Source organism: Cheilinus undulatus, linkage group 1 (assembly GCF_018320785.1).
Source record: "Cheilinus undulatus linkage group 1, ASM1832078v1, whole genome shotgun sequence".
Classification (NCBI taxonomy): Eukaryota; Metazoa; Chordata; class Actinopteri; order Labriformes; family Labridae; genus Cheilinus; species Cheilinus undulatus.
Window position 1 is genome coordinate 51,316,249 of NC_054865.1, and position 12,505 is coordinate 51,328,753.

Here is a 12,505-nt window from a genome sequence, read left to right on the forward strand (position 1 = left end):
CAGTAAAGTTTACAGTACTTGAGTGCCCTAAATATACTTTATTATTCCACTGCAGAGGCTTAAGGTACAGCATTAGCCTAAGGTCAAATGAAGTAATTTCCCTCATCTCTATAATGTCAACAGAAGCTGCTTTAGCACATTTCATCACCGTTATTGTTAACAGGGAACTCTAATATGTTCAGCACCAGATTATCGGTTGATTCCTAATAGAAAACCATTAGAAATGTTGTTTTTTCCTGAGGGTTCACAGAAATGTATATATCTATAACCTTTAAAAATCAGTCAAATGATGGTTTAGTGGTAAAAGTAACACTGATAAAATATATCCCAAGAGGCTAGAGAGTGAAGTGAATCTTTAGTGTTCTTTAAACCTCATAGAAACACAATTAAGTGTCCACTTTGGATTAAGCTATGGCAATACACACGGTCAGCTCAATGTAAAGATCAACAAGGATGTTTAGGTTTGTTCTAAGGTAAGAAAACATAATGTTAGCAAAGTCTGCTGCACAGTGGCATCCTCGGTTTTCATCTGGTGGGTTGGAACAGTCTATGATGTGCTTTTGTTTTGAAGGATATGTCTCCACATCTTTGCTCCATCTCACCCTTTCTTTCAACAACAAGACACATTTTTCATGAAAGACATTTAGTTAGAATTGAAAAGTGTAAGAAATTTGGGGCATGATTTGCTGTTAAGGCAGTGGTGGTGGGCCCTGAAGTGAGACCAGTTGAAAACCACTACTACATGATGTTGGTGACATCAGATGAGACTGGGCGTGCTCAGGGTGGTATGACCGCAAGCGTGTCGGTAATATCATGTTTAACATTACTTTGCAGCAAACTTAGCCACTTGACGTTACTGTAAGCTTAGCAGTCTGAGTTTCAGGTAGAGCTGCTGGGAATGGAAGGACGTGATTTACATTAAACACACATAGCTATCAAAAAATGAAGCGTAGTTTCATGATCAAGCATTTGTAAACGCTGATGAGAAGCCCTCAGAAATCAAGGTAAAATTGTAAAACTGTTTAGATTGTGCAAAAACATTGGCAAAGTTATAGTATTGTAATGTTGCCGATATTTTGTGCAATTTTACCCATGAATGGGCGTTTGCTTGCAATTTTTGAATTGAGTTTTGACACTATCTATTTAAAAACCAGAAAAAAAACTAATGCACTAATGGACACAGTCTTTAGATTAAAAACATTTAAACTGCCATACAGGCTTTTAAGAATATATTTCGTAAATCTATGGCCTTGAGAGATTTAAGAGAAGCTGTTAAATCAGGCTGGAGAAAAACCTCTACTAGTCTCTTCAGGACTGCATTCATTAAAACACGGACAAGTAAGCTAACAGTCTCACTTTATATCAAGCTGCAAACTGAAATTTACTCCTTTCCTTAAAATAAGTCACAGTCTCTCTTCTTTTCCCTTGTCTTTAAAAGCCCTGGCACTACTTAACAGGAATGAGCTGCAGCACAATAGAAACAGTGAGTCAGGCGGGGATGGAGAGAAAGAACTGAAGCCTGCTCTGATGAGATCCCTGCACACCCCGAGCCGGACATCAGCAGCGATGCAGAGCGGTGCCTGAGCTCTTTCATTCAAGTGCAGCCTTTCCTTTTCTCCCCCCTCCTTTTCATAGTTACATTGCCAATGTAATTTTCCATGAGAGCTGCTCCATTTATCAAGGCCGGTGGCACATCGAGGCAGCTGACGAATGCCTTACTCCTCTAGATTTGTATAATGAGAGGTGGGAGAGCGAGACACACTCCGAGGTGGTTAGCACTTGTACGGAGGAAGTAGAGATGATTTATTCAGCATCTGAGAGCCAATGCTTTAGGGGGCTTTAACTCAGGACAAGGACAATGTAGCCATGCTATTACACTTATACCACTGAGAACAAGATCGCTGCTGAGACGAATACTGATTAATGCTTGAATTAAACTGGACATGGGACGGCTCGTTCTTTTAAAGCAGGAGTCAGCTTGTAATGAGGCTGACAAATGGCTCACATCTACTAACCAACATCTTAAGTAATACCACATTTTTGCTTTGTTTAAAGCCATGATTCTTAATGCACATCTTCATGGCTCACCAACATTTCAAACAGGGATATGATGCTTGAATAGCAGGAAAAGGGTAAGAAACTAAAGTACTGATTACATTATTCCTGGGTTTACATTTTTTTCTGCCACAAGGGGAAAACATACAGATTTCCAAGTCTTATCTCACATAAGTAACAGGGATTTCAAATTCCTCCCAAAAGGCACAGATAGGAAGTTTTGAGTCAGGTTGCTAATCGTTTTTCACCATTTTTTCCTTTAAGCCTCAGTATTTATTTCACAGTTTGCGCAGGCTGCCAACAAAAATCTGGCCTACAGACATGACGCTGGATACTGAGGCTAGCGTGCGATGAAGAAATGGGATTCTACTTCCACATCTGTGATGGAAAATAGTCACGTGAAGAGCTCATTTGAGGCATGAGGATTCAGGGATTCAGGATGGGATGTCACGAGCTAGAACTTATGAGCTGCAATTCTTCCAGTGTACTGGGCTGCTTGTAGCTCAGCTCTAGTTATATAGGCATGTAAAATACAGTACAGCTGCTAGCTAGCCTGAACTGATTTAACAAGTGTTGCCTACTACTAAAATAGGACCTCCAAAGTTTACAGGACATTTGGTGGGTTGTTATTTTTACAGTAAGGTTACAGTTTGGTCCAAAAAAGCTGTATGACTATTACAGAAATCCTAAAAATGTACTTTGCTGTGTCATAGCTTGGGACAAACAAATTTGGAAGTCACCAAATGCTGCAAGATAATATTATCTTGAGAAAGTTTCGTAGTGTATTTCATGTTCTCATACTTCTTTTGATGTAAAACTCCCACTGTGCAAACATTTCTCTTGTGTTCAAACATGAAAACAGATCAGAGTTTGTCTAACAGGCAAACGCCTCTGCCCTTATAAAAATCCTTCTCTGGATCAGTAGTTAGCTGTACTGGATGTCAGCATAAGGCTGTGTGTCCATAGATGACTTTTTTTGTGGCAGCGCTCAGGACCTCAATTCTAGAGTGCTTACCAGTTCGTACTACGTTACAAAAACTTAATCCCACTTTCTTCGGTAGAATTCAGAATATCTCTACTCGCTTCATATTTCTGTATTTCAAGGAAATATCACACAGGTGAGATGCAGACAATGTAAATGAATCCTGTCCTGACACAGGCAGCAGCTGCAGACCTGAAAACTACCCTTGAAAAAAGAGGAAGAAAGACAAATCGGATCACTTTCTCCAAACCACTCTTCATCCATTTATCTGAATTAACTACCCATCAGTGTCTTTTTTTGCAGTGCATAACATTGAGTGGAAAGCTATCACAATGTCACTTATTCTAAAATTATTGCTGACATTTTTTTTTTTTTGTAATTTCTACTTTCTGTTTAATATTGTATGTTACCCTTCACATCAGGCAATGCTTCTTGAGAACAGCAAACTCAAAACTGGTGTGTGTGTTTTTATAGGGCAGGGCAGCTTTAACACACACATCCAATCTCATCACACTGATTGGACTCCAGGTTGGCTGACTCCTGGCTCCAATTAGCTTTTGGAGAAGTCATTATCCTAGGGGTTCACATACTTTTTCCACTCTGCACTGTGAATGTTTACATGTTTTGTTCAATAAAAACACGAAAACATATCATTTTTGTGTGGTATTAGTTTTAGCAGACCGTGTTTGTCTATTGTTGTGACTTAGATGAAGATCAGAACACATTTTATGAACAATTTATGCAGAAATCCAAGAAATCTCAAAGGGCTCACATACTTTTTCTTGCAACTGTGTGGTCTTTTCATGTGAGAGTAGGTGCTATCAGCCTCCTTTTTTTTGACTCTAGGATTGGATAAATCATTTCTGTTTGCTGTGTCAAGGCAAACTGATATAAAAATCAAATAACAGATTTTTCACAATTACATTTTTATATGATGTTCATATATTCAATGAAAAATGTACTTTTTCACTAAATTTCCAGCACATCAAATATCTTGGATTTCAAACCTTAGAAACTTCTCCTTAAACAAATGTTGATGCCATAATCACATCCTCTCGGTAAAAAAAACTTTCAAGGATATTTTTAACCAGTTATCTGGTTGAAAGCAGGTGTGACCTCTCCTTCATTCAGAGCTTTAAACCAACTCGTGGTTTTCTGTTAAAAGCCTTTTCATTGTAAATACTTCATGATCAGAAAGACTTTCCTGAAATTGCTTTTCATAGTGATCAGCCAAAGGAGACTCTGCGGCTTGTGTTCATGACCGGTTGTCCTGGATTGAAGGAATCAAACAGGCTTCCTCGCAGCCCATCCCCCACGCCACTTTCAGAGCAGCAGGAAAAACGACGAAGGCGTGCTTTGCACCGGCTCCCTCCCCCACACGCTGCTCCAGCAGGCATCGCTGGGGCTTGTGGGATTAAGAATGGAACACGATGACAGACAAAAACAGTCCTCAGCACCTCCCTGCTCTGCTGTCTTTTATTCTGCCAGAGCATGAAAAGGCTGCTACGAGGCGTACAATAGACGCAGTGATAGATCAACTCTATGAGGGAACAAGATAAGTGTGGGTGAACAGCTACACAAATCTTTATATTGTTCTTGTAAGATAATGTCAGCGTTGAAATTGTGTGAATAAAAAAAGTGGAACACGATGTGACATTTACTTAACTTCACAGGCGTGATGTGATGTTTATGGCTGACATCTATTATATTGCTGTATGAATGTAGCGCTTGCTTTACTGGCTCATGTATGGTGCACAACACTTCATGGCTATTTAGATCTAATGCTGGCTGGTTTCAATTTGCAACATGGGCTTTGAATCTTTGAAATACACAGGCAACATATGGGCCATCCTTTTTAAAATTAATCTAGCCTCTTCTGTCAGGAAACACCACTGTGTGGGCTTTTTCCTGTAGCTGATCTCAGCATCATATTCGCCGAGGGTGCCCTTATTCACCGTGTGGTAATAAAAGAGAAAGCAGCAGTAGGTCTTTTTATGCATCACGAGTCAGGCAGCTTCAGGGGAATAGAGTGAATCTCTGAGCCTGCTGTAAGCGACAGGCTGTAACAAAGCACCACTTCAAGAGCCCTACATTGTCTGTTCCTTTTGTATTTCTTCAAACCATGATAATTACATCGATGAAACCTAGTGTTGATTCAAAAGAATCTTAGCGCAAACAAAAGCAAATCAATGGCATCTGCAGCTGATTTTGAGTAAGAAAGTGATAACTGAGATGCTGCTAACACATTTTAACAACTTGTGCAATTCACAACATGGAGTTTGAAGCTTCATCTAGAGTTCAACTTTAAAAAGATAAAGGTTTGTAAGCAGGTGCAGCTTCAAGACTTCATACCAAGAAAACATATTTTATCATACAAAGTGAGAGCTGCATATGATGGTGTGTAACTTCTAGTGATCTAATGATCCCACAGTTAGTAACATAACTTCAGCCAACAACCAGATCCACATCAGTGTTTACAGGTCCTCACTGACAAGAAGCCATGTTCTGCTTTTTAATAGTTAAACTTTTCATCAAAAAATCAAATTTGGGCATTTATGACCACAACATTTCTTTTGCCCTAAATCATTTGATATTTCATAAGCATTTTTGACAATTTACTGTGCAAAAAGTGGTATCTTTTTCTCGATTCAGGTCTTAAAAAGTTCTTAAATTTTATTTTTAAACACCCGTAGGATTCCTGTATGATTACAGAATAATGGGTGAAATATTTAAGAGGCGAGTGATGTTATTTGAGCATCTTCATACAACGTACTGCTGATGAATACTGTGAAAAGACCAAAACACACAAAAATAAACCTAGGAAATGAGGCAGGTTGGATGGCCCCCTCTGCTGCCTCTACCACCAAGGGGGAATATCATTCTCCGCCAAACACTGAGCATGGAAAAAAAATTGCTTTCTGACACTGGCTGTAGATGAAACACAACAAATCCATGCAGCGTCAACAAAGCGAACACAAAACTTACCTTCTCATTTTTCACCTTCTTTAACGTCTTGCATTCACTATTTCCATTCTCCACCTCCTCTGGTTCAGTTTTTGTTGACAATGCTGGTACTATCCCAACAGATTCAAGTGCAATATTCCCCATTTGATTGGCATCAGCCAAGTCTGTTGATTGTGTGTTCTCAAAGGACGCATTACGACTATTCCCCAAAGCAACTTGGGCTTGAGACACAACATCCTTCTCTGCAGCAGCTAACGCCACGACCGGGGTGCTGTCATTTTTGTCCTTCTTACTTTTCCCACTTGCCCCTTCCTTGTCCTTTTTACCACCCAGAACCCCTCTGGAGGCTTTGCCCCCTTTCTCCATGTTCTTCCCAGAGTTATTACCAGCGGCTCCTGTGCCTGTCGGCTCGCCTTGAGTCCGTCCGGTAGTTTCTTTTTTACCTCCGTCTCCTGCTGAAGCTTTGCTACTATTGTCTTTAGAGTTCTTACTGCGCTTGTATTTGGATTTGCTCTCCTTGCCTTGAGTGCCAGACACGGGACTAACAAACCGGATATTGTCAGGCAACGCTGCCACTGCGCTTGGTGGTGCCGCCATGCCGTCCTTGGTGCCAGACATCTCAAGTTTGTCCTTTTCTAAGTCAGCGTCGAGGTCGATGATCAGATTTCCAACACCAATATCCCACTCATCCCCGCTGTCGTAAGTGTCCACCGCATTTGAGTCCACACCTTTCCCGCCTGCAGTGCCACCACTTAGGGACATTTTAGTGCCAACGGCCCAGGATTGCCTCAGTGAGGTCCGACACCCTCTCAGACGGTTGGGACTCGGGGGCAGGGGTTAGAGAATCCTCACGGTGTACTCGTTCCTGTCCCATTTAACCACATTGTGTCCTAGAAAGAAGAGAAAAGAGTAGAGTTGGTTAGTCTAATAACATCTAAATAATAGTGCTATAGCTCTGCACAGCTCTGCCATCGCAGAACGCAGCATTTCACCAGGGACCAAGCGGGAAAATCGTTTGATCATGAGCCAGTAATTCTCTGATGATCACTGCGCAAACCACTATGGTAATACCCACTGGTGTGACAGCACTGCTCCGAAACCCTCCTTTCATAATCACTTCCCACAGTCGCCATGGCAACCCTGGGAAATGTAGCTTAAATCCTGCTTTGACAGCCAAGGTGGCCCCAATGTTCTGAATGACTGGCTCCCTTTTCACGAGGCAACTGCTGATAGTGTCAGTGCTGATAAATAAGGAATAGCTGGCCTCACACACCCCCACACGGTTAACAGAGCCGTGCCTTTTCAACTCGAGCACACAATGGTAATCTTGCATTAACAGGGCAGCTTAAAAACATGAATGAACCAGTGTTTGCCTCAGAAGAACAACACTTGGTTGTATTTGCTTACACGGTGCAGCTTAAAGGTCACCATGTTTCATATCTTTGAGCAAATTAATTCCGGGACACTGTCTTCAAAATAAAAACCTCAAATAAATCAGGGTTGCTCAGTTCATTTCAGACTGAGTCTGGACTTGTTTTAAGCATTGTTATTCATATGGCTGAAGGTGCTTTTCTTTTCTTTTTTAATCGAGAAATTCTTTCTTGTCAAATCATGAGCACAGGCTTGTTTGCTGTTGGTGTTTTTCAAGAGTAGTGCTTGTGAAAAGAGGTCTCTTAAACATCATTTAAATGTTGTTTTTAGCTCTATGCTTCACTGATGTTATTCTGAGAAATATAAATGTAAAGAACATTGGGTTTCCCTTGTGAATAACACTTTCTGCATAAACAGAGTTTGCCTTGGCAGCTGCATCAGAATCCTGCTCCACTTTATTTCTCGCCTTTAGCAACCGTAAATTGGTTTGTTTGTTTTAAACAACACAACTAGAGGTGCTTATTGTAGTACATGTGTGGTGCAAAATGAAGTGTAATGCATGTTTAAATAATATTGTCAAAAGATGTAAGTAAAGCACATTGCTACTTTCTGGTAAGGATATAAGGACATAATGTTTGAAACCGCATCTTGTGTGAATGCACATCACTGAAGTCAAACTGTATTATTTATATGTAAGTTGCTGCTAAATTATCAAAAGCACAACGAGTGTAACTGTCTTCATGCATCAGCCAATCTACTTAATAAAGCACTTGATACAAACACCATCGACACAGGGATGTACAAGTACTTGAAAACCTGAAAATCTTGTGCTTACGGACCCCTGAGAGCTCTCTCCATGTTGGTAAATAATTAACACTCTTGTGTTCTCTTCCTGTGATGGGGAACGTGAGGGAGGATGAAGCCTGAGCACAAAGACTCTGTCGTGGTGGATAGGCTGATGAGATCAATACCGCCTCAAACACACATGAATCCAGATGATTCTCTTTGTGCTGTAGAGACCTGACTCGAGAAACGCAGCGAGACAAGACACAATGGAGCCCTAAGCCGAGTATACGTTGAAAGAGTTTTGTAATCTTTACTAGGGATGGATGATATTGGATTTTTGCTGATATCCGATATGCCGATATTTACAGATTCATTTTAGCTGATATCGATACTGATACTTATATGTGTTCTACATAACTAAAAATTCAGTCCTTTGAACACAATTTTAGGTTTGAGGATGAAAAAAGAAATTTCAAAGTTTAAATGAATTATTAAGAATGAATAAAGAAAAAGATCTCAACTTACTTAGGTCTGTTGGCCCCGCCTGAAACTACACTAATTTATTAGTATGTTTGGCCAAATTTTACAGTCGATGCTGAAATGCACAGCTAAAATATCTGCAAAAATTGTGATATCTGCCGATACAGATATCTGGCCGATAACATCGTGCATCCCTAATCTTTACTATTATTTAAATGTGTGAGACCCCTCACTTTATGACGATTTTATCAGTTTTTTTTTTTGAACAGTTTGGGGTGCAAAAAGATGACCAACAGAGAACGATTAGAGATGCACAACACTATCAGGGTGATATCAGTATTGGTAGATATTAGCTTGAAAAGTGAATTAATGGTATGGCAGATATGAAAACTACCGCTGCGATTTAAAATTGATAATTTGGCTTTGGAAATCTGCCCATACCAGCAGGGACATACAAATAAAACAGTCCTTTTACTTTAAAGTTTGTTTTAGAAGTTGCAGTCTGAACTACATTCAAATGTTGGTATGGGCTTAGATTAATATGTAAATACTAACAGATCAGATACTGGCAAAAATCCTGTATCATGAATCCCTATTTATATCAGATTCAATCAATCAACCACTCTTGACTCCTAAAACTAGAAATCTCAAAAGGTCAAATGCAACCTTAGTGTAACCAAGCCATCTGGAGCTAGCTGCTAGCCAGCTGCTACATTCTTTACAGTACAGCACCTTTGTGTTGTTGCCACAAATTTACAAATTAGTCCCCCAATTCTGAAAACCATCTAACTTTATGCTTACGGTTTCCTATTGTCCTCCTGGTTCTGTTTGTTGTGCTTCCTTCTTCAGACAGCTTGCTTTCTAGGGTTAGTTCTGATTGGCTATCAAGTCACAATCCACAGAGTGTATGCTCAGCTGTCCTCAGTGCTCCCCCTACACATGCTTGATAAAGAGATGCAACATTTTCTCCATTCTTTGACCACAAAAACAGATCAAACTTTGTCCAACAGGTCACAAAAAATCTTTGCTCTGAATCAGTTGTTAGTTGTGCCAGCTGCCAGCAATAAATTTACATGACAGGTAAACATCAGCTACTGTAATCAGTTCATGCCACATATATTACAGATGGCTGATGGTTATCAAAAGGGCAGATATAAGCCAGTCATCCCTCTAGAGACACCTCTCGAAACAGCCACATATTTTAGCTTTCCTGGGGGTTTCTGAGGCATTTCCAGACCAGATGAGATGTATATAATCCCTCCAGCTGTATCTACCCTGGGGTCTCCTGCTAGTTGAACACACCTGGAAGACCTCTACCTCCACCAGGAGGCATCATTTCAACTGCTTGAACTTGGAATCTCATTCTTTCGATCATTACCCAAAGTTCATTACCATAAGCAAGGGTTGGGACCTCCTGATTAGAAGACACGGTTTTCTTTTATGTTGACCAGGTATTTATAATGGTCTACAGAAAGATACGTGTGGTCTTTCTAGAGGAGCTAGGTAATAAAATGAAGACATTTACAGAGAAACATCTCAAATTCGTCACAATTTTCAGTTTTTGACGATGCATCAAATGATAATTGTAAAATATTCTTATTAAACATAAACAGATGGTTAGAATTCCCTAACAACTTGATGCATTGTCTAACACAGAAATATCCCAAAATTGGCCTGATTAAACAAAAAAGACATTAGTGCTGCTTTGCTACAGCTGCACTGACAAAGTGCTGTTAAAAATGTTATTCTGCTCATATTCCTCAATACATGAGACCTCACAAACTCTCACAAAATTAAGTGCATCCTAAAGCTACACCCTGTGGATTCATTTCCATGATCTCAAACTGCAGAGTTGCTTCCCATGTCTATGAGAATGATAGAGTTGTGTTTCCCCTCCAACCAGTCATGTGGGTGTTCATGTTGTGCGTGCATCTTTACTCCAGCTTTGCAAACAGTTGACTAGCTGGTTTGTTTACAACACACAGAGCCGACAGTATTCTGGCAAGAGGCCATGTGTCGGTCACTGCAGTAAAAACCCCAGTAGGAGCACATACTGAATGGGCTGAATACATATCTAAAGAATGCCTCTGCAATGTTATTTACAAGGCATCTCACTAAAGACGGAAAAACTGCAGAATTTGAGGTTTAAATGGAACATGCAGAGTAATGGAATACTATCATTTGGGACAACACCGGAAAACATGTGCGTGTTCAAGTGTAATCCCTGTTTCTTTAGGGATAAGGTACACAAAAATACACTCTAAAGATGTCCAATCAGGTTGTTAGGGTACCATGCTAGTGCTTTATTTAAATCTGGTTTGTTTCCGCTGACTGACAGAAAAGCAGTCACTTTACACTATGTACCATTACTCAGCACTCATTAGGACAACAGTCCAAAATGGCAGCTGGATCACATCGTGCACAGAGCTCATGTTGATTCAGTTAAGGGGCCATTCATATCACCCCCAGCAGTGACAGCGGTAAAGCTGTTGAACAATCATTTGATCACTGAGCCTGCTTATTCCTCACAGATGGCTCCCCAAAGGAACAACAGTCAGTGGCAGGTTTGGAGGGTGGAGAGATGCAGCTGTCCCTGTTTGACTGGGTATACAGTTGTGAGGTCTAATTTGTCCAACACCTCCACAAAAGAGAGGTTGTAACTCTATCGTCGCTTGACCTACTGTACTGCCCTTAGCTGGAACTTGCAGTGCAAGCCCTTTTGAAAAAGCCCCGCTGAGGAAATGTCCCAGCGAGTGCCCCGTTGAGCGAAAGGCATGCAGGCTGTGCAACTCCCAGAGTGCTTGTCCTTTTTTTAAAGATCCAGTTTCATTCAGCAATCTATCACTGAGGCCACATTAGCAGGAATGAAAGTGAAGGAGCAGACAGAGGGGAGGCAGTTTCTGCTCCAGGGAACAAAGCTGAATGAGAACAGACTAAGGTTCACTGATCAATAAAATTAAAGAACTATATTTTTCTTTTCAACGACCAAAAACAACTATACGTTCAAGAGAACTGGTGCGTAGCTGTATTTGTTCAGTGAACGACAGAAGAATTACAGCACTGACTGCTTTTACATGGACTTTAGTGTCCTGATTTCGATCAGGACACTAAAGTTTCGATCAAGTACACTGCTTTGTGTTTAGACAGGTAGACATCATATCTCCACTTCAGAAAGCAGAATAAGTCCTTATCCTGATTTTGAGAAGCCTGATTTGGCTACCTGGAGAACTCTGAAAGAAAAAGGCATACTGTGGCATTTATTCCCCTTAGTCTGTTATCTGCCGCCGACCTGCACAGGTGCCTTGGCCAAGTCAGCAAATCAGCAAAACAAAAAAGGCAGAGGCAATAAGACGGTGTGACTTCTGGAGTATCAAAGAAATCTGCCTAGGTAAAAAACTCCTATTTGATTCAGCAGCTAGCTATGCCAGATGGCAGTATAACATTGATTGGATACAACAGATAAACACTAGTTAGTATACTGATGTTAAACTGATGGATCTGAGCACCCCTACTTCACATAATGTAAAAAGGCTAGTATATTTTAAAATAGTTCCAATAGAGGACTAAATTGAGTTTCTATGTGTAGCATGATTTATACAAGTTGTCAGTTGCAGTCAATCATGTATCTTTGATTTCGAAGGGTCAATCTCACTATCTTGAATAAAAGTTAATTTGCAGTTCTAGTTTGGAGGTGGATACACTATATCTGCAGCTTGATGTTGACATCTAAGAGTGCTAAAGCTCACAGTGATCACATTTTCTCTCAGATTTTAAAACTGCCGCAGTTTGTGTTGTAAAAAATAACCATCGCAGGCACCTGTGCAAATATGGTGGAGATAGTATTTGTCATGTATACAGGAATATGAA

At 40.4% G+C, this 12,505-nt stretch overlaps 1 protein-coding gene across 4 annotated transcripts in view; it reads right to left on the reverse strand.

Moving 5' to 3' along the window:
* Positions 1 to 12,505, reverse strand: part of znf609b (zinc finger protein 609b) — a 146,135-nt gene that overhangs the window by 93,358 nt on the left and 40,272 nt on the right. For 3 of the 4 annotated variants that reach the window (XM_041785291.1, XM_041785299.1, XM_041785284.1), the window contains exon 2: positions 6,023 to 6,891. In XM_041785291.1, coding sequence (XP_041641225.1) covers positions 6,023 to 6,763 — 741 coding nt within the window. In that variant the 5' untranslated portion in view covers positions 6,764 to 6,891. Of the gene's footprint in view, positions 1 to 6,022; positions 6,892 to 12,505 lie in introns of those variants that run through there. The other variant, XM_041785306.1, reaches the window with a different exon arrangement.